Genomic DNA, 21,600 nt, shown 5'->3' on the forward strand with positions numbered 1-21,600 from the left:
CCCCCTCTCTGCCTGCCTCTCTGCCTACCTGTGATCTCTGTCAAATAAATAAATAAATAAATAAATAAATAAATAAATAAATAAAATCTTTAAAAAAAAATGTACTAGAGGGGTGCCTGGGTGGCTCAGTGGGCCTTCAGCTCAGGTCATGGTTCCAGCGTCTCTGCTCAGCAGGGAGCCTGCTTCCTCCTCTCTCTCTACCTGCCTCTCTGCCCACTTGTGATCTCTGTCTGTCAAACAAATAAATAAAATCTTTAAAAAAAAAAAAAGTATTCGATACTTATAGTGGAATATTATTCAACCTTAAAAAAAAATCCTGTCATATGCTACAACATGGAGGAGCCTTGAGAACATTACGCTAAGTGAAATTAAACCAGTTACAAAAAGACAAATACTGTATGATTCTACTTATATGAGGACTCTAAAGTAGTCAAACTCAGAAATAGAAAGTAGAATAGTGATTACCAGGAGCTGAGGGGAGGGAGAAAAAGAGTTCAATGGATATAGGTTTTCAGTTTTACAAGATGAAAAAATTCTAGAGATCTGTTTTGCAACAATATACATATAGTTACTACAAAACATACACTTTTTAAAGAAGATTTTATTTATTTATTTGGCAGAGAGAGATCACAAATAGGTAGAGAGGCAGGCAGATGAGAGCGGGGAAGCAGGCTCGCCGCTGAGCAGAGAGCCCGATGTGGGGCTCGATCCCAGAACCCTGGGATCATGACCTGAGCTGAAGGCAGAGGATTTAATCCACTGAGCCACCCAGGTGCCCCACTAAATGTACACTTACAAATGTTTAGGATAGTAAATTTTGTGTGTGTTTTTTTTTTTTTAAGATTTATTTATTTTAGAGAGAGTGTGCACCAGGGGAGGGAGGAGGCGGGGGAGGAGAAGATCTCAAGCAGACTCCCTGCTTAGTGTGGAACCCGCTGTGGGGCTCAATTTCATGACCCTGAGGTCACAATCTAAGCCAAAACCAAGAGTTGGGTGCTTAACAGACTCTGCCACTCCGAAACCCCGATGAATTTTTTTACAATTAAAAAAACATCAGACCAACCAATTGCAACGTATGGATCTCATCTGTACCTTGATTCAAATAAGCGATGAATAAATTTATGAGACAATAGGGAAAAACTGAATGCTGACTGGATATTTGATATTAAAGCACTAATTTTTTGTGTGATAATGAATGGGCTTTTCTTTTATGTGGTTCTTCTCCTTTTTGATAATCTTAAATATTTTATGGCTGAAATAATATCTGGAATTTGCTTTGAAATAATCCAGTGGAGATAGGGAGTACAGGGGAATGAAGATGGCCATGAGCTGAGACTTACTGAAGCTGGGTGATGGGTAGAAGAGGTTCATGCAATTATGTACAGTCTATGCTGTATATGTTTTTTTCTGTAATAAAGACTAAAATAAAGCAAGTGCCTCTGGAGGGCTGGGGCTATTGGGTATTTACACTTGGCATTGAACTCATCTACTGAGACTCCCTCTTCTCACCATCAGCAACTTCAGGATGAATCTAAGTTTGTACTGATGACATTCTCTCATACCTTTGGTGTTTGCAACTGCTCTTCCCATAAGTTACAAAACAAGGAACTTGGTCAATCTTTTGTGAAAAAACTCAGGAGCAGCAACTCAGGCTTAGCTGAGCAGCTCATTGTTTTACTGACACCTATGAGTTGTGGTTTTAGGAATGTTTATACAATAAGCAACCCTAGTTTGGGTGACTAGATTCACTACCCAACAGTCTACGAAGTCCTTTGAGGGGCAGCAGGCCACTCCAGAGCCCTGACACCTGGGCGTGCTGACATCAGCGAGTGCAGGGGCCTCTGCCTGGGTAGAGCAGAGAATGGGCAGAAGAACAGCCCAAAAGAGGGACTGACGAGGTCACCAGCAACAGACAGAAAAGAGGCAGCAAAACCTTCGCATTTACTCAGAAGTCTTTGTCCAGGTCAGGTTCTTCCCTAGAAGAAGGAGTGAAAATCTCTTCCGTTTCCTGCAATGCCCGGCTCCCTGCCCCAGTCTGCTCTTCCTTCTCCAATAGCTCCCACACAGATCAGTTCCAGTTCTCAGAAGGCTGCAGCTTCCCAAACTTAGATTTAGGATAACAGAGGCATGAGGGCCACTCAGATTCCTCACTCTTACCCCAGACCTCCTCGTCCCTTACCAGCCAGAGGGTGAGAACCGTAATAGCCAAACCAAATACCAAAGGAAGACAGAGAACCCCAGGTTAATTTCTACCACTACTGGGATTTACATTCTAATAGCTTGATGACCATCAGGGAAACCCTTATGAAGGGTATCTTTGGTAAAAGAGAATACAATTAAAATAATCTAATTTATTGGCATATTTATACAAATGGTTCAAAAAGAAACTACTTCCACAAGAAACTAAGTTATAACACTTTAATAATTTCAATAGAACCAACTTCAGGAACAGATACACACACACATTAAATTCAAACAATTTAATTGAACAGTGTACTTAAATGCATCAACTTTTTAAAAATCTCCAAAATGGAGTCGAGGCCATGGATATGAAAAGGTAATTCTGAAGTACTACAGACTAGAGTAAAACAGACAAGGTTATTACTTTGTATTTACCAATAAGACGACAGCCTGCAGATACATTAGACCTTTATGAGAACATTTCCAGGCAATGTTAGAACAGAGACTCATTAAAAAGAAATACAATTGATCTCAGAAAGATGAATTTATAGCTAACAATTTCTTTGGTCCTCCAAGTCACATCTGTTTTTACTTTAAAATACCAAACATGAATAGAGTGTTTAATTCTACTTCTAAGTGTCTATTAAGCAGGATAATGTTTATATCACATTTGATTTTAAAGAGAACGCAAAATAAATTACCACTGTATTTCAGAAACTCCATAGAAAAATACAGGAAATAGACGTAGGGAAGTTTAAAAAACAAACAAACAAACAAACAAAAACAGCACTTCTGCCACCTTGTCCGCATCCTAAGGTAAATGACATCAAAATGGCAGAGGCAGGACTACCAAAGTTAGAGTAATCACTGTAGTTAGTTCTTCTTAAGGTAATAGCATAAATTTGAAGGATATAATGTCAACCAAATAAGAGACTTTTCCATGGAATGACTGTAGCTTTGTTTTTACAGGGAGTTGGGTTTGGTTTTTGTTTGTTTTAATTTGGCCTACACTGCCCCAGTGGAGGAAATTTTAAGTAGTCATTAATAAGGCAACAGCTTCCTGGACAAAAAGACTTGTGTATCACTTGAACAGTTACACCGAGGACGAGACCCATATGAAGCACAAGAGGAACCAGTATGGGGCTTCTAATAATTTCCAGTAATTCCAGAAAATTATAGAGCATTTTCACAGATACCAACAATGCAGCTTTCATTGAACATTGGCTATCACTCACAGTGCAGTCCACAGTTAGTTCATTCTGCATGCTTTCCTCTACACAGAAGCTATGTTTCTGCAGACCTGGAGTGATGAACATTTTCAAAAGTTTCTGGAAATACTTAGAAAAATATTTGTTAAGGTAAAAAAAAAAAAATGTTTTGCGACATCTCCAAGGAATACACAAAGTAAGCTTGCAAGAAACTCCTAAAGGTAAAACTGTGAGGACTAGTTATTTGCAGGGTCAGTACTAAAGTCTCATAAAATAATGGCTTTTTAAAAAAGGCAAAGGTATCTATACTCTAAGTGGTGTGATATTCTCATCAAGGCACAGAGAGTTAAATGTCTAAATCCCTGTAAGTTCACATGAGAATACACTTGTAAACAATAGGAACTAATTCCCTGTACTTGAATTTAAAAAAGAATGGAAAATAGAAATGTGCCTTTTTAACTCACAAAATCAAAAACATAGATATTCCACCACCTTCCTTTGGTGACTAACGTCACAGCTGGAGAGTCAAAAAATAAATATATAAAAAATAAAGTGCCCTGGCAGTTTCATAAATTTGACTAAAGTGAAGCCTGTTGGACTCTGAGTTTGCAGAGCAATGCTGCACAGTGTACAAAAATTCTTTTAAGCACTACACCATTTTTGTTTGGGGAAGGAAAAAAATAGTATTGGTCATAGTTTTCCCCCATTCCCAACATTCCTATGCTTAGGAACCCAGTTACCATAGTATTTGAACAAAATACTTGAATTTTTATTCCTTCCCAGCACCCTCAAGGTTATCCAAATGGCAGTGGTTTTGTACATGTAACTTACACGATGGGCAGTTTCTTTGATAGTTACCACTAAAAGGTGGCAAGAAGAAAGTAGAGGTCTCACCCCTTTGCTAATTATTTTTATTTGATTTGCTATAAATAATTATTAAACACCATTAGTGACAAGGAATAACGTTCACGTCTGAAACAATTGAAAATGCAATGTACAAACAATTAAGACCAAACAATGCTACTAGTGGCACAATCCTCAAAGCACATGACACACGCTGAAGTTCAGCTCTTAATGAGAGTTAGAAACTCTTCCCGAGTCTTTGGGTCTTCCCGGAACACACCCAACATCGTGCTGGTCACAGTTTTGCTGTTCATTTTCTGTACCCCTCGCATTACCATACACATGTGTCTACAAAACAAGACAACAGAGGTGGCTTAAAGGAATAGACAGTTACTGGTTTGGTTTTTGAAGTCAAAAGCAGCTCCCCAAATTAAATCTGGTTATATTGAGTTCACCACTACCAACTGTACCCAAAGGTCACTTCTTGGACAAACGTGACCTAAAATGTTTTATTTATGTTTCTTAGTTCCACAGCTCTCATTCACAGCAGTGGTTGAATCTTTGACGCATCTAGCAGAAGGGGAAACAGGGGAAATTTCTCCCTAGGTGAAAATAATACAAGGGGTCCATAGAGATAAAACAACTTTGGTATAAAAAGCAATTCAGAATTCTCACTTGCTCCATCTGTAAGACCCAAAGAGCGCAATCTTAGCTTAGGTATTTGGAGAAATACTGAAGTATGTGGTATCACCAGGCAGAATCTAGAGAACAGTGGCCCTAGTGCACGTGAGCAAACTGGGGGAGCTAGATGGCGAGCACAATACAAAGCTCACGCCCTGTCAGAAGAATGGATAAGATTTGTGCAATTCTCGCAATTCATTCTAACTTAAAGAAGTGTCTTCAGATGCCCTTTATACCCAGTTTTTGCTCCATTTTTAAAAACGTGTGACAAAATATTAGGAAAAGTCTGCTTGGAGCAATGAAGAGCTAAAGAAGAAATCAAGAGAAGACATAAAATGCTTCTGGTTGCACACATCACTCCGCTTAGGCTGATGACTCCCGACATGGCCACCAGCCCCACAGAAAACAAAACAAAACCAGTCTCCCATCTGGTTCCTGTATTGGCCACACAGTCAATGCAAGAGGTCAAGAAAGCTTCAGGTCAGAGGCAGAAAACATGACAGTGTCAATGATGTGGCATCACGGGGTGCTGGAAAAACTGAGCAACGCTAAATACCACTTCCGGGCACCACAATGACAATTGTTAAGGGCAAGCGTGGACTTACGTGGCTTCCACCACCACCCCGACTCCAGCAGGCCGCAAGGCTTCTGTGATTGCTACGGCAATTTGTTTCGTCAGCCGCTCTTGAACTGTGGGGGTGACAAGAGGCTCCGTTGAAGAGTCTGACACAAACAGCAGTCTTGAGAATATTTGTTATCACTAGAATATTTGAAATCTTAAAAAGCAGACTTCTGTGAGGCTTCAGAACCCAGATGCACCAGTTCTTACAGGTCTGCTTTGTCTGTGGCCCACAGGAGGCCGCCGTTCAATTCCCTCACCTGCAGATCCAGTACTGAAGAGCGTTTGGCACCTCCACAGAAAACGGGTGCGAGCGACAACTGTCCCAGGCGTGCAGGAAGACCAACTGATAATGAGCTCCTCCGCACAGATGAATAAATCGCTCGCAACAGGATTAACAGAGACACTAAACCCAATTATTGAACTGTACATGGAGCTCAAAGCCAACAATCTAACCTAAACAATGCGGTCCCTGTGCTGAATAAACAGCTCGTCTTTAAAGACATATAAAGAGTGTTCACTGCAGCATTGTGTTTATTTAAAAACTGACAAAAATCTGCAAATGTCTATTAGAGCAGGGACCGGTTAAATCAAGTCCCAGCACAGCTGGACAATGGAATGCTAAACAGCCAGCAAAATGAATGAGATAGTTACATGCATGTAGGAAAAAAAAATGTTTGATTTGTTAAGTGGGAAAAAAAAATAGGGGGAGAAAAAGGCCATTACATACAATATGAGCCCATTAAAAAATGTAATATATTGATTTTAAAATGTTGGTAGACACACAAAATATGAAGGAATATGCAAATACAACAATGATTTCTTCTGGAGGCCTGAAACACTGCAGACTTCCCCTTTCTATATTATATTCCTATGAGGTTTTAAGTTATATGTATTACATGTGAAATAAGAACAACAAAAAATACTTTTTCCTTAAGAAGAAAATGTTTTTCTGTAAATAAAAGTTTAAAAGTTTACCTTGTAATCGTCTACTATAGATTTCTACAATCCTAGAAAAGAAAGAATTGTTTTAGTTAATCATAAATTTGTTTGAGAAATGGAATTGGCTTCCTCAAAGGGCCAAAAGGACTTTATTGAAGAAATCGTAGGGTGTGGGCAGGAGATCACTGCTTCTAAGAGGAAGAAAGATACAAAAACTACATGGAAATGAGAAGAGGGAGGGTCTTGAGGAAACCACCAAGAGTGACACAGAGTGCTAGTACCCTATGTCTCCAAAGAGAAAGAGAATTACAAGAATATTCACTAAGGCTGGGGCACCCGGGTGGCTCAGTGGGTTAAAGCTTCTGCCTTCGGCTCAGGTCATGATCCCAGGGTCCCAGGATCGAGCCCGGCATCAGGCTCTCTGCTCAGTGGGGAGCCTGTTTCCCCCTCTCTCTCTGTCTGTCTCTCTGCCTACTGTGATCTTTCTCTCTGTGCCAAGTAAATAAATAAAATCTTAAAAAAAACAAAAAAGAATATTCACTAAGGAAAAACACAGTGATTTTAGAGCTCCCAAGTCATCAATTTTAGACCAAGTCTCAAGTGTTCTAATTAGTCATATTGTTTAACCAGAGCTTAAAGTTCAAGTTAAAAATAAAAAGTCTATTTGTTAATTAATAGCAGGCCATTGTCAGCTACTGTACCCACTAAACCTATTAGGGTAATCGGATTAGGACTGAACAGACTTCTTCAGACATCTCTTTATAAGCTACGTCTATATAAGCACTCTGTATGATTAATTCCCCAAAATAAGAGCCTCTTGATCTTGGCTTCTAACACAATCTGTCAGGTGACAGATTTCCCCCTTTTAACACCTTTCACTCTAATTGTGAAATGTAAAGATGGTCACATGAATTACATATTTGAGGATAACAATTCACATTAAGGATTTTTTTCTTAAAATTTGGCCTTCTAGTCATGAATTTGGACTCAATTTAAGGATCACTTCACCGAGGAGGCATTTTTCAGCTCTTCCTCTGCACCCCCCTCCATATAGTGCTCAGATAAAATTACAAAGTTGCTCCTTTATACTCATTATAACCAATAAAGTCAGTAACAGATACGGTGGCCTGTTTACCACTCAAACTGAAGGCAGGATGCATTCTGACTCTTCTTGTTTCTAGGAGATTTATAACGTTGAATGAATACAATTATATATTTTTAATTTTGAATAAAAAGCTGAAGAAGGATACTGTTCAAGCTCCTGGATAGGAAATATGTCTTATTTCTTCTGAGTCAAATCTCTATTATATTACTTTTTATAGTTTTCCAGGTAATTAATTTCTGTTGTATGACAAGGAGATGCCATTGATTTAAAAATTAGTAATATCTTTTTTTTTCTCATAGTCATCATTTCCTTCTCTAGAGTAGAATTTCAGGTACAACATTAGATAACATTGGCAATAGTGGACACCCATATTTTGCTCTATACTTTAACAGGAATGTCTGTAACATTTTACTATTATCCATGATACCTATTTCTTGTAGACAGCCACTCTCACACCAAAGGAAGGCCATTCACACATATCATTATTGAGTGCCTTCTACATATATGATTATGGGATTAAACAGGATCCCTATGCTCAGAGTTTATAATCTATTCCTGGTTTATTCAGTTTTCCAAGTAAGCAGAAGGCATTGAAATTTTGTCTTCTCAGCGCTAAAGATAATTAAATCGCTGAATTTAAAAAACAAAACAAAACAAAAAAACAAAAAAGCCCCCAAACCTCAATTTTGCCCTCTTTCTTGAAGATAATGTGTTTAGAGGTATTTGTTGGAAATGGAATTCTAATTTGACACTAACATTCGTCTGCCTTTTAATATTGACATTGGCAAATAATCGTCAGTCTAATTGCTATTACTTTGTAGGTTATGTTTTCTATGAAGCTGCTTTTATGATATTTCAGTATGTGCACTGATCCCCAGTAGGTGGGGATTTAATTTTTTTATCCTGTTCAGGATTCATTAGGGTTCCTAAATCTGAAGACTGATTTTTTTGCATGTGCTCCAGAAACGTTTTTAGTCATCACCTTCTCTAATACTGCACCTACTCCATGGCCTCTGTTACCTCCAGGAATTTCAATTAAGGACATAATAGAGCTGCTCAGTCTTCCACATCTCTTACATTCTGACCCATATATTCCACTGAGCTCTGAACACAATTGCTTCAGACCTTTCTTCCAGTTCACTATTTTTGGCTGTGTCTAACCTGCTATCTATCGATCTGTATTTATTTGTATTTATTTATTGGAGAGAGAAAAAGAGTGCACGAACCTAAGGAGAGGCAAAAGGAGAGAGAGAATCCTCAAGCAGACACCCCACTGAGTGTGGAGCTGGACTCGATCCCAAGACCCTGAGATCATGACCTGAGCCAAAGTCAAGAGTCTGCTTAACTGCCTGAGCCATCCAGGCGCCCTTCAGGATTATTATATTCTAACATATTTGTTGTATGTTCTGTATGTGTTAGCACCAGCCTCTGTCCTCTTTGACCATTTGTTTCAGCTGACTCTGCCTCATGGTGGCCTTTCTTTTACTTTTGGTGAATTCATGCTCCTTAGAATATCATTTGTGGGGGTGCGCCAGGGTGGCTCAGTGGGTTAAAGCCTCTGCTTCAGCTCAGGTCATGATCCAGGGTCCTGGGATCGAGCCCCGAATCAGGCTCTCTGCTCGGCAGGGAGCTGCTTCCTTCTCTCTCTCTCTCTGCCTGCCTCTCTGCCTACTTGTGATCTCTCTCTGTCAAATAAACAAATAAAATCTTTAAAAACAAAAAAGAATATCATTTGTGGGAATTCTCTGAAGTCAAAATAAAAGTGCATCAGAAAAAGAGCACTTGTTTCTGCTAATTGCTAAAAGGCTACCTCCTTGGCAACATTTTAAATTAAATTACTGCCCTGGGTGTTCTGAGGACCACCCATGGTGATATGAATTCTGAACCTAAACCCTTGTGAATATATGGCTATGGGTTCTTTTTCCTGCTCTTCCCAGAACAAAGCTAACAGGTAATATCTCTTGCAATTTGGGGTTGAATAGGGAGGACAGAACCCTACCTTTGACTCCAGTGGCAGCTAATTTTTGTAAATTCTTACTGGAATTTCCCCCAATGTTTGAAATGTTCATACACTATAACTTTGTATGTTATCCTAGGAGGGATATCATTACCATCTAGTTGACCACGGTCCCAGAATCAGTAGTTCTTAATTTTAATCTAAGCCATTTCTGTATTCTTAGACTAAATCTCCCTGGGTCATGATGGAAAGAGTACTTGTGCCTGCTAAAGTAGGAATTGATATTTGGAATTCTTCAACTATATTAATAAGTGGGATTAGTCTATCATCTTTTTAGATGCTAGTTTTATCAGACTTTCATCAAGGATATACAGCTTCATCAAATTAATGGTGTAGCTTTTCAGGTTTTTCCATGCTCTTGAAAAATTTATACAACACTGGAATTAGTGGTTACTTGGAAGTTGTCTCTTAAATTGACCATCCACCCCCTTCCCTCCCACCCCACTCCTAACATTAATTTGACTTTTTCCAATGGTTACTAATTTATCCAAGTTTTCCAACTCTTGGTTCATTCCCTTCTCTCTCCAACTTTTTAAACTAATTCATAAAGATTGAAAGTTCCTAAAAACATATTTTTAGTTACACAGCCTCTCATTTCTAGATGTATTTCTTCGTCAATCAGACCACTAAGCAATCTATGATATGTGATATTTTGGATTTATGTTTTCTGTTCTTTTTAAAATTTTATAATTTAATCATTTTATTTTTCTTTCTTCTTTCCCATTTGTCCTATTAAGCTTGGTTTTTCTTTAAAAAATATTGAAGTTTAGTTTACTTGTTGGGTTTCTTATTCAATAATGAAAGCATTTGTGGCTATAAATTTATCTCCAAAGCACAGGGTTTTTTTTATTTTAAAATTTTTGAAATATCATTTTAATTAATTTAATTAAATTTTAATTTAATTTAATTTTAATCAATTATACCTTTAATGAGCTATAATTGACAAAGATTGTAAAGATAAAGAGGTATAATTGTAAAGATAAAAGGCATAATTGACAAAGATTATAAAGTATACATTGTGATCTAATATATGTATACATTGTGAAAAAAATCCCCCATCTAGTTAATTAATATACCCATCACCTCACATATTTATCTCCCCCACCCCACCCTAGTGAAAATAATAAACACTGAAGTAGAGCTTTCTCTTTAATATCCTATCTTCACTTCCTCAAGATATATACCCAGAATTAGGATTGCTGGATCATATGTCAGTTCTAGTCTTAATTTTTTGAAGAATCACCATACTGTTTTCCATAGTGGCTGCACCAATTTATATTTCCACCTACAGTGTACAGGGTTCCCTTTCTTCCACAGCCTCACTGACACTTACATCTTATCTTTTTTATAGTACTGCAGTAGTAGTTGTGCAATGATACCTCATTGTGGTTTTGATTTGCATTTCCTTAATGATTAATGAAACTGAGCACCTTTTCATGTATGTGTTGCCCATCTGTATATATTCTTTGGGAAAATGTCATTCAGTTCCTCTGCCCATTTGGATCGATTCTTTGCTATTAAGTTGTATGAGTTCTTTATATTTTTTGCACATTAACCCCTTACCAGATATGTGATTTGCAAATACTTTCTCCCTTCTGTAGGTTGCCTTTTTATTTTGTTGATGGTTTCCTTTGTTATGAAGAAACATTTTAGTTTGATGTAGTCTCGCTTGTTTATATTTTATTTTGTTGCTTTTATGTTTGGTGTCAAATCATCACCAAGACTAATGTCAAGGATCTTACCCCCTATGTTTTCTTCTAGTTTTATAGTTTAAGATCTTATATTCAATCCCTTTTAAGTGGATTTTTGTGTAAAGTATAAGAAGGGAATCTAGTTTTCACAACATAATTTTAAAAGTTTTATTTATTTTTAAGTTTTATTTATTTGAGAGAAAGCAAGCAAGCACACAAGCAGGGAGAGTGGCAGGCAGAGGGAGAAGCAGGCTCCCCACTAATCGGGGAGCCTGATGCAGGAATGGATCCTAGGACCCTGGACTCATGACCTTACCTGAAGGCAGACGCTTAACCGACTGAGCCACACATGCCCCAAGTTTATTTTTTAGTAATCTCTACACTGAACGTGGGGCTCAAACTCATGAACCTGAGTCAACTACATCAGCTTAGTCACACACTCTACTGACCGGGCCAGCCAGGTGCTCCCCAACACCATTTACTGAAGATACTATCCTTTCCCTATTCTTTCTTTGTCATAAATTAATTGGCCATAAATGCGTGGGTTTATTTCTGAGCTTTCTATTCCATTCCACTGGTCTATGTATCTATTTATATGGCAATGCCATTCTATTTTTATTACTATAGCTTTGTAATTTAGTTTGAAATTAGAAAGTGTGAAATCTCCAGTTTTTACGGTTTTTCTCAAGATGGCTTTGACTATTTGGGGTTCTTTGTGGTTCTATACAAATTTTAAGAGTGTTTTTTCTATTTCTGTGAAAAATGCTATTGAAATTTTGAGGGGGATTGCACTGAATCTGTAGATATCTTTAGGTAGTATAGACAAACAATATTCATTCTTCTAATCCAAAAACATGAGATATTTATTTTTATCTTCTTCAGTTTTTCTCATTAATGTCTTCAAGTTTTCAGTATACAGATCTTCCACCTGTTCGGTAAAATTTATTTCTAGGTATTGGTGCAATTGTAATTGGATTGTTTTCTTAATTTCTCTGACAACTTGTTGTTTAATGTATTGAAATACAATTAACTTTTGCATATTAATTTGTATCCCTTAACTGCATTTATTAGTTCTAACAGTTTTTTGATGGAGTCTTTAGGGTTTTCTATATATAATATCATGTCATCTACAAATACAGTTTTCCCTCTTCCTTTCTGATCTAGATGCTTCATTTTTGTCTAACTACTCTGGCTAGTATTTCTGATGCTATATTGAATAGAAGTGGTGAGAGAGGGTGTCCTTGTCTTGTTCCTGATATTAGCTGAAAGCTTTTCATTATTGGTATGATGTTAGCTGTGGGCTTCTCACATATGGCTTTTATTATATTAAGGCACATTGCCTTTATATCTAGTTTATGGGGAATTTTCACGTGACTGGGTGTTAAATTTTGCCAAATGTTTCTCTACATCTATTGAGATTATTGTATCATTTTTATCCTTCATTTTGTTAATGTGGTTTATCAGATTGATTTGCAGATATTGAAATATCCTTGTGTCCCTGGAATAAATTCCAGTGGATCATAATGTATGATCCTTTTAAAGTATTGTTGAATTCAGAATATTTTGTTGAGAATTTTTACATATATGTCCATCAGAGATATTGACTTGTAATTTTTTTGCAGTTTCCTTTCTGTTTTGATATCGGGTTTAATACTGACCTCGAGAAATGAGTTTGAAAGTATTTCCTTCTATTTTTTAGAAGAATTTGAGGAGGATTGGTATTAGTTTTTTACTTCGAATTATATACACTGACATACAGTGTTTGCCTTCCAATGATTGTCATATCAAAGGAATTTAAAAACTTTAACTTTCAAAAAGCTAGTTTTTAAAAACAGTTTTGTATTAATTTCTAGTTTTCTTGTTACACAATAGCCTGTTCACTTTTTTTTTTTTTTTTTTTAACTCTAAGTCTGTCTTTTGGCCAACATCCTATTACTCTGCTTTGTATAACCTTTTGTCTGCCCCAATCGAAGGCTGAGAGGTAATTAGTGTTTCACTCATTTCTTTCAGGTTTGTCAGTTTGTCTACGCATTTAGCCCAGTTTCTGTTTTCTGTTTTAAACCAATCTGACCCAAAAAAAAAAAAAAAATTCATGACCACTTTTATTATACAAACTTCCTCAATATAAGAGGGCCAACCCAGTCTCCTTTGATAAACTTTCTTTTTTATTTTTAACTTTTATAATTTTTTTTAATAAAAGGGACATGATTAGGTATTAGGTATTGGATTTAACCACAGGTATTGGATTTAACCCAGTAGACGTCTTATTGGACTTGCCCACTTATTGGTCTTATAAAATCTATGCCGGGTCCTCTGCTTCCTGTATTGCATTACACTTCCTCTCCTCTTCTTCCTCCTCCAGTAGCTAGGAAAGTAATGTGGTAACTCCTTTGCAGGTGGATGGTATAATCTAACCCTTGTAAATCTTAATGGTATTTTTGATGCCTTCATATAACTTGACTTGTCACCAAGCTGCAAATTCTCAACTATGGTCATAGCAAAGAGCAAAACGCAGCAGCAGGTAGAGGTGGATCACAGTGGGACTTGTCGGCTAAAGTAAGGAATTTGAACTTTATCTTAAAAGGTATGGGGAGCTACAAAGGAGCAGCATCATCAAATCCACACTTTGGAAAGTACATCCTAGCAATGTACGAGAGCAGCTTTAAAGACACTGAGAAATTAGAGTCAAAGAGGAGTTCAGAGAATTATAATCCAAAAAGAACATAAGTAAGGCCCAACAGAGAGTGGCTGCAAGGAGAGAGAGAAGGTGGCATGGTAACAGGAAGGAACTGGGGGTGCTGCAGGAGGTCAGTGAGGATACAATGGCAAGGGATGGATTCCTCCCCACTCCTTGCACCAAATGCATTCCAGATGGAATGAAGATTTAAATATAAAAGTAAGGCCATAAAAATAAACCAAAAACATGAGTTTATGACTACATAAAAGTTTTAAAACTTCTTTGTGGAAAAATGGTATTTTAAAACAAAACCAGAAGACAAATGACAACCCTGGAAAAATTATTGGCAGCACCTGACCTAACTGCTTTAACATTCAAAGAGCTCATACAAATCAGTAATAAAAAGACAAGCAGTACAATGGGAAAATTAGCAAAGGTTAACTAAAAGCAGGAAGCTTCTATAAAGATTCAAATTCTATTAAAGAAATGCAAGTTTTAAAAGTGTGCATTAAAACACTAGGTACCCCTTTCCACTTACCAGTTTAGTGAAGACTGAAAAGTATGATGAAACACAGTGTTGGCAGAAGTGGAGAAACAAACACCAGTTGACCATATAAACGGATATGCTTTTCTTTGTAGAGCAATTTGACATCAAAAATTCAGCTACCCTGAACCCAGCAATTTAATTTCCATAATTTACAATATGCAAAACATGTTCATGAAAGTATTTTCCTCTTTTCTGACAATAGTCTCAAAGTATAAGGTATACTTCTATCAAAGACTGGTTAAATGAATTATATTGAATAATTAAAGAGATATATGTGGTCATTAAAATGGACTCAGACTTTTGGGATCTCCAAGGGATTTCAAAGTTTTTTAATTAAAAAAAAACAAACTAGGGACGCCTGGGTGGCTCAGTTGGTTAAGCAGCTGCCTTCGGCTCAGGTCATGATCCCAGCGTCCTGGGATCGAGTCCCACATCGGGCTCCTTGCTCCGCAGGGAGCCTGCTTCTCCCTCTGACTCTGCCTTCCACTCTGTCTGCCTGTGCTTGCTCTCACTCTCTCTCTTACAAATAAATAAATAAAATCCTTAAAAAAAAAACAAACAAACAAACTAGGGGCACCTGGTATGTGACTCTTGATCTTGGGATGTGAGTCTGAGCCCCATGATGGAATTATTTTTAAAAAATTAAAAATTAAAAAACAAGAAATATAAGGTTGTAGTACAGAATGTGGGTATGAGCTCCCTTTTTTGCTGTTTAGTTTTGCTAATTTTAAAAAGCTCCACGTTTGTGTTTGCAAAGAAATTTTCCAGAAGGACAATCTCCAGTCAAGAGACAAGAAATCTCTAGTTTTAACTATGGGGAATGGAAATAGAAAGGAAGGCTTTCCCTTTACTCACTCATTCCTATTTAAGCTTGATTGGTAAGTATGTTACATTTATAATAAAAGAGGAAAAAAGAATGTTCTTGTAATCTAATACCCACCCTATCTTTCCAACTATCTTACATTCATCCCTGCCTAAATCTCTTAGTTCTATCAATTAATCAGCTCCCCATTCACTGGAATATGCCTTGTGCCTACCCTCTTATTTGCTTTTGCTTATTATGTATTAACCTAAAGGAATTTCTCTTCCATTTAGAATTCTGCTCAGTCTTCCACTCTCAGTCTCTTCAACCCTGCCACACCACAGTCGTCTTAGCTCCTCTGAACTTGAAGCTCCAAACCAGGAATCTCAGTGGTACCTGCTGCCTTGTACTGTCCACCCTCCTTGACGACAGTGGCTGTGTCCTCTCTAGCAGTCACTGTAGCTGACACAATACCCTTTCACAGTAGATGCTCAACTGGCAGATGAACATGGCTACCCTGAGGCACTTCAGTTCTATATTCAAGATTTAATTATGTTCACTCAGTTATTCTAAGGCAAAAAAAGGAAGATATACTTAATGGATTTTCAGTAACAAAAGGACTTTTTTCTTAAAAATAACATTTTATTTTATTTTTTAAAAGATTTATTTAAGTAATCTCTACACCCAACACAGGGGTCAATCGAACTCATGATACTGAGATCAAGAGTCACATGCTCCTCCAACTGAGCCAGCCAGGGACCCCAACAAAAGGAATTTCTATTCAAACTGCATTTACTCTGGACTTCTACTAGAGTTAAACCAGATCAACTCACTTCTGGCATTTTCTTGTTACTTAAGGCTTTACTGTTTGATATTTGACTTCCCTGGCACTGAAAGGTCATTCGTTCAAAGGCAAGCATATAACAAACTTCACATACAAGATTAAAATGAGCAGTGAAGTTTTGCTAAGACATCCAGCTTTCTTTATTACTCTTCATTTCCTAAATATTCCTACTTCTTATAAGAAATAAGCGGTTGGATAAAATCTTAGCCTCCTTTCCTGTTTAATACACCCTTCAGTCAATTTTTTTTTTACAAATATCTGAAAGTAACATACACTCTGTACTTTGGTTTAGTGTTCCTTTTTTTAAAGTTTTAATCCCATTAGCATAAGGACAAATCCCTATGCTAATAATCAACTCCTTTGTATTGCTTCATAAAAGCTTAATTATTGGAGATCTTCCCACTTCCCTAGGAAAGGAAGTAACCAAAGATTATTCCTTTCTACCCCTAAATTACCATTTATTCCAAGGTCTCACTGGATTACTCAAGAATCCATTTCCATAAAGTATTACCCATGGTCTACACAGTGTGGTCTTCTAGAGAAGGCTACTTATATTAAGACCAAGGCCTAATATGGTCTATCAAGCTTCCTTATAATCTGGAAACTATCCACAACCAACCTCTCACATATGGACAGTGTGTTAAAAGCATCAGCGGTGCCAGAATTTCTACATAGGAAAGGCAGAGGTTAGCAATCTTGCAGGAAAGGAGCATGCCATGGGGCTGGGGCTGGCCTGGAGCTAGGTTTACACAGCAACCACACTGACTTCACTCAGACTGCGTCTTATAAAACAGCAAGAATAACCAATTTTAGTAAAGATGCTTCCATTCACTGTTGACATTACTTTATTTATTATTTAGGAGTACATTGTTAGGGAGGGGGTTGCTAATAGAAATTATAGTGGGATTATTTCCCCCCATCACCACCAATACCCTTTTTTCAGCCACCCCTTGGCGCTGCCGCTAGGTACAGATCACTGAAAAGCAGCAAGATGTTTCTGTATTTGTGTAAAGAGCCTTTCTTCAGTGCAGCAATTACAGCCATGATATAAAAACATCTTTTCATGGTACCAAGTAGCCCTGTCTGATGGAGAAAGTGCTGAGCAGGCATGAGGTCAGAAACTAGGGAACTTAAATGGCTCTCTTCTACCTACTCTCTCTTTAATTCGTAGAGGAAATGAGTGAGAAAGCGGAAGTGAAAACAAAGTAAAAAGAAAAGCTGTGGAGAGCAGCTGTCAGATTGGCAGGGTGGTTTTTACAGATTCCAGCACAGAACTGAAAAAGATCTGGACCACCATTTCAGGACTGTAGTGAATCCTAATGTCTAAGTGAAGAAGCAGGAACCCATCAGAGCCATAGGATAGTTAGTTAGTCGGTCACCAAGACTCATTTATTCCAATTTTGATACAGTCACTACACCCTCAAATTATCCACACCTCGCTTGGTTTATTTTAAGGAGCAAGGGGCACTTGACTATATTTTCATCACCTGTTCCCTCATTTTGTTCTTTTTTCTTTAACATTTTATTTTTCTTTAAGATTTTATTTATTTATTTGAGAGAGAAAGTGAGTGAGAGTGCACGTGAGAGACAGAGCTCAAGCAGAGGGAGAGAGAGGGAGAAGTAGGCTCCCCGCTGAGCAGGGAGCCTGAGGTGGGGCTTGATCTTAGGACACCGGGATCAGGACCTGAGCTGAAGGCAGACGCTTAACCAAATGAGCCACCCAGGGACCTCTCCCTCATTTTGTTCTTAATTCTCTCCACACATACACATACACCTCCCATCATTTGCCCATACCTAGGACTCACTAACTCCATACAAAAAAATTACAAAAAAGAACATTTAGGGGCAATAAAGAATTGGTGACTGAACCTAGCAGAGATATATGAACACTGATCCTCAAGTTGATCTCCACTTAAATACAGATGATTGTATTTATCCATTACTTCTCCCTCCTAAGGCTGAAATAAAAATAGGAGCAAAGGAAGTTTTTAAAAGGCATGAACCCACAGAATAAAGAATGGAAAAGGAGACTGTAGTAGAAAAGAAAGAAATAGGAGAGTAAGTACTGTTTGGGAATATTGCTGAGAAAGCCAAGAAAGGCACAGTACAATCGTGGTCTGCAGAGGTAAAGAAACCAGAAGTGAATGAATGGCCCTGTAGGACCCCCCAAGAGATACCTGGAGAAACCCAGATGCAGTGGAAGACAGGGTTGAGACCCCAGTAGTAGTCTGATTAAAAGTCTGAAAACAGGGTAGTGCAATTAGATCCCTGCACAGATTTCTTTTTCCTACCCGCTAGCTAAACCACCCTTAAATATGGGGGCTGGACTGAACGTACCCTTGGATCCTTTCCAGTCAAGAAAGGTCCTGCAGAGAAAGGTATGAGGTAAAACTTTTTAAGGAAAACACCAATGTGTTGGTGGAAGAGGAGTGGGAGGTGGGGGAGGAAGGCAGGGAGGGCTGAAAAGAAAAGGGATTTGTGTTTCAGGTCCTCCAAATAGGTTTGTCTCTGCAACCGTAAATTTTAAGTAGCAATGGGACTTCCAGGTTAGAGCCACACCAGTCAAGAAAGCCTTATGAGATTCTTGCCATATAGGGACAGGTCCTACAAATCTGTTTTCCTATTCACCACACAGTCATACTTACCTCGCAAGTTTGCTGAGGCCAAGGACTTGCTTGTTGGGAAGATAACCAATGTGGACCTTCAAAGAAGAGACAGAAATCACGAGAAATCATGAGTGAAAATCCAGTGCTTCTTTGTAACAAAATAAGGAAATAAGGAAACATAATACAGTATATGCACTATGTAATTCAACACAATGAAAATGTATCCTTAAGATACCTATATTAAGACTTAGAAAATGAAGAACTTACAAAAGCATTTAGAAAATTACACATATGCAGTAAAAGAAAAAATATACATGAATGTTAATGAAATGGCAAATTTAAAATACAGTCATGGTATTTCCTGGTGAAGTTAAACTCTTCATATAGTTCTTCAAGTCCTTCTTCCATTGAGGGGACACTCTCTAGTATCCTGTAGCAACATTAAAATATAGCCAGGAAAGCATCCTTTATTTTTTTTTAAAGATTTTATTTATTTTGAGAGAGAGAGAGTATGAGCGGGGGGAGGGGCAGAGGAAGAGGGAGAGAGAGAATCTCCAGCAGACTCAGTGGTGAGCGTGGAGCCAGACACAGGGCTTGATTTCACAACCCTGAGATCATGACCTGAGCCAAAATCAAGAGTTGATGTCTGAGCCAAAATCAAGAGTTGGTGTCTCATTGACTGAGCCACTCCGGAACCCCAGGAAATCTTCCTTTAAATGGCTGAAACTGTAACTATAAACACTGCCATTCCACCTTAAATACCCCACCCTGTTGCACAGAAAGAGGGTTTCCATACTCTCTGTCATGATGGGTGGCCTCATTTCCAAGCTGCTGGAGAACACTATCTTCCTGATGGGAGATAAAGGACACAGATACAAATGTGACTCATCAAGACCTGGACCTTAAGGCCTAAGCTCTTACAGGACATACATAATGCCAAGCCAATTCTGTAATCTTAAATGTCACTAACTAATATCTCCTATGTCCATGTTACCTCTCTTCGAGCCATGTATCAATTATAAGATATCATTAGTTCTAAAAAGCCTAGTAAAGTAAATGGTAATTTGCAGGCTATCAATTAGCCTAATATAAAATCACAGATTCATTTGCATCATGGTTTGCCAGCATTTGTTCAGCTAATATTTATTATATATGTGAATAATCGATCTAGTAGTTATTAGTAACTTTTCATCTATTAGCACTTTGCTTTGAGAGTTTGAGAATAGTAATTCATCACCTTCCTGGTCAGCAGAAGGGGAAAATGAAGTAGCACCTGAACACCGGGTATTTCAAAGAAAAAAAGAGTTAAAACTTTCCGACAGAACTTAGAGCTTTTGTACCAACTTGAAATTTTTATACTTATATGCAAAGCCATCCTTTATTGCTTGTACTATTTTTTATCTTTCTGAAGATCCTAAGTCACTTAAATGTCAATTATAGAAAATCCTCATTGAATAATATATTTTTTAAAAAGTTAACAAGAAAACAAACAGAGATAATCATAGCAGAAGGTAACAGGATATAGTGGTGAGAGACTGAGTACAGACCAAGTCCTAGGTCTAGCCCCAACCAAATCACTAACTCCCTCTGTCCTCTTGGACAAGTCATAGGCTTTCTGGGCCTAAATTCCCCATTTACAATAAAAGGTAATAAGATAAGCTCAAAGGTGCCCTCCTTGAAAAAACGAAGCCCTGATGTCACGTGGCTGGCATGATTAATTGTGGGATTGCCAATCAGTGCATACCTCTTGATGAGATGAAATACAGAGCCTTCAGCAACCCCATGAACTACTCTTATCAAAAATGTTTAGCCTTAATCTTAGGAAGTTTTGGATCTAGTCTAGTTTATAGGAAATCCAGAGGCTGAATGGAACAAATCTAGAAGGCGGGACACTCTACAGGACAACCAGCACCGTCTCTTCAGTAAGAGAATGTGGATATGGGAGGGGGGAACTATTTTAGAATAAGAGACTTAAGAAGCGTAACAACCCAAAGCAATACAAATGTGTGACTCTTATATGGATTCTGGTTTATTTATTTATTTTTTAAAACATTTTATTTTTAAGTAATTTCTACACTCAACATGGGGCTCAAACTTACAACCCTGAGATCAAGAGTCACATGCTCTAACGAGCTGAGCCAGCCAGGTGCCCTTGGATTCTGGTTTAAACAAACCAACAGTAAGACAGTTGAGACAACTGTAGAAAGGTAAATATAAGGGTTAGTTACTAGATGCTATTTAGGAATTACTTTTTTTTTTTTAAGATTTTATTTATAATTATTTGACAGACAGAGATCACAAGTAGGCAGAGAGGCAGGCAGAGAAAGGAGGAAGCAGGCTCCCTGCTGAGCAGAGAGCCCTATGCGGGACTCGATCCCAGGACCCTGAGATCATGACCCGAGCCGAAGACAGAGGTTTAATCCACTGAGCTACCCAGGTGCCCCAGGAATTACTTTTATTTATGGTAGTGCTACTGTGGATAAGAAAATATTTTAGAAATGTGTATTAATAATTTTAAAAAAATGTGGGGGCACCTGGGTGGCTCAGTGGGTTAAAGCCTCTGCCTTAGGCTCAGGTTATGATCCCAGGGTCCTGGGACTGAGCCCCACATCGGGCTCTCTGCTCAGCACGGAACCTGCTTCCCTTCCTCTCTCTCTGCCTGCCTCTCTGCCTACTTGTGATCTCTGTCAAATAAATAAATAAATCTTTAAAAAAAAAGAAATGTGTATTAATAATTAGTGATGAGGAGTCATGCTGTCTACAACATACTTTATATTCTCTTATATGTTGAAAATTTTACTGCTAACTTTTCAGGCTGATAGATCAGAGTTACATTT

The 21,600-nt window shown here is 37.9% G+C and overlaps 1 protein-coding gene across 2 annotated transcripts in view; it reads right to left on the reverse strand.

Moving 5' to 3' along the window:
• Nucleotides 1–4,271: 4,271 nt before the first annotated feature.
• The window catches only part of GCH1 (GTP cyclohydrolase 1), a 46,056-nt gene continuing 28,727 nt past the window's right edge, over nt 4,272–21,600 (reverse strand). The window contains exons 3-6 of one of the 2 annotated variants that reach the window (XM_059182147.1): nt 18,803–18,858; nt 6,511–6,542; nt 5,519–5,603; nt 4,272–4,580 (exon numbers count right to left, since the gene is read on the reverse strand). In XM_059182147.1, coding sequence (XP_059038130.1) covers nt 4,454–4,580; nt 5,519–5,603; nt 6,511–6,542; nt 18,803–18,858 — 300 coding nt within the window. In that variant the 3' untranslated portion in view covers nt 4,272–4,453. The remainder of the gene's footprint in view (nt 4,581–5,518; nt 5,604–6,510; nt 6,543–18,802; nt 18,859–21,600) is intronic. The other variant, XM_059182148.1, reaches the window with a different exon arrangement.

Source organism: Mustela lutreola, chromosome 7 (genome assembly GCF_030435805.1).
Source record: "Mustela lutreola isolate mMusLut2 chromosome 7, mMusLut2.pri, whole genome shotgun sequence".
NCBI classification, from domain to species: Eukaryota; Metazoa; Chordata; class Mammalia; order Carnivora; family Mustelidae; genus Mustela; species Mustela lutreola.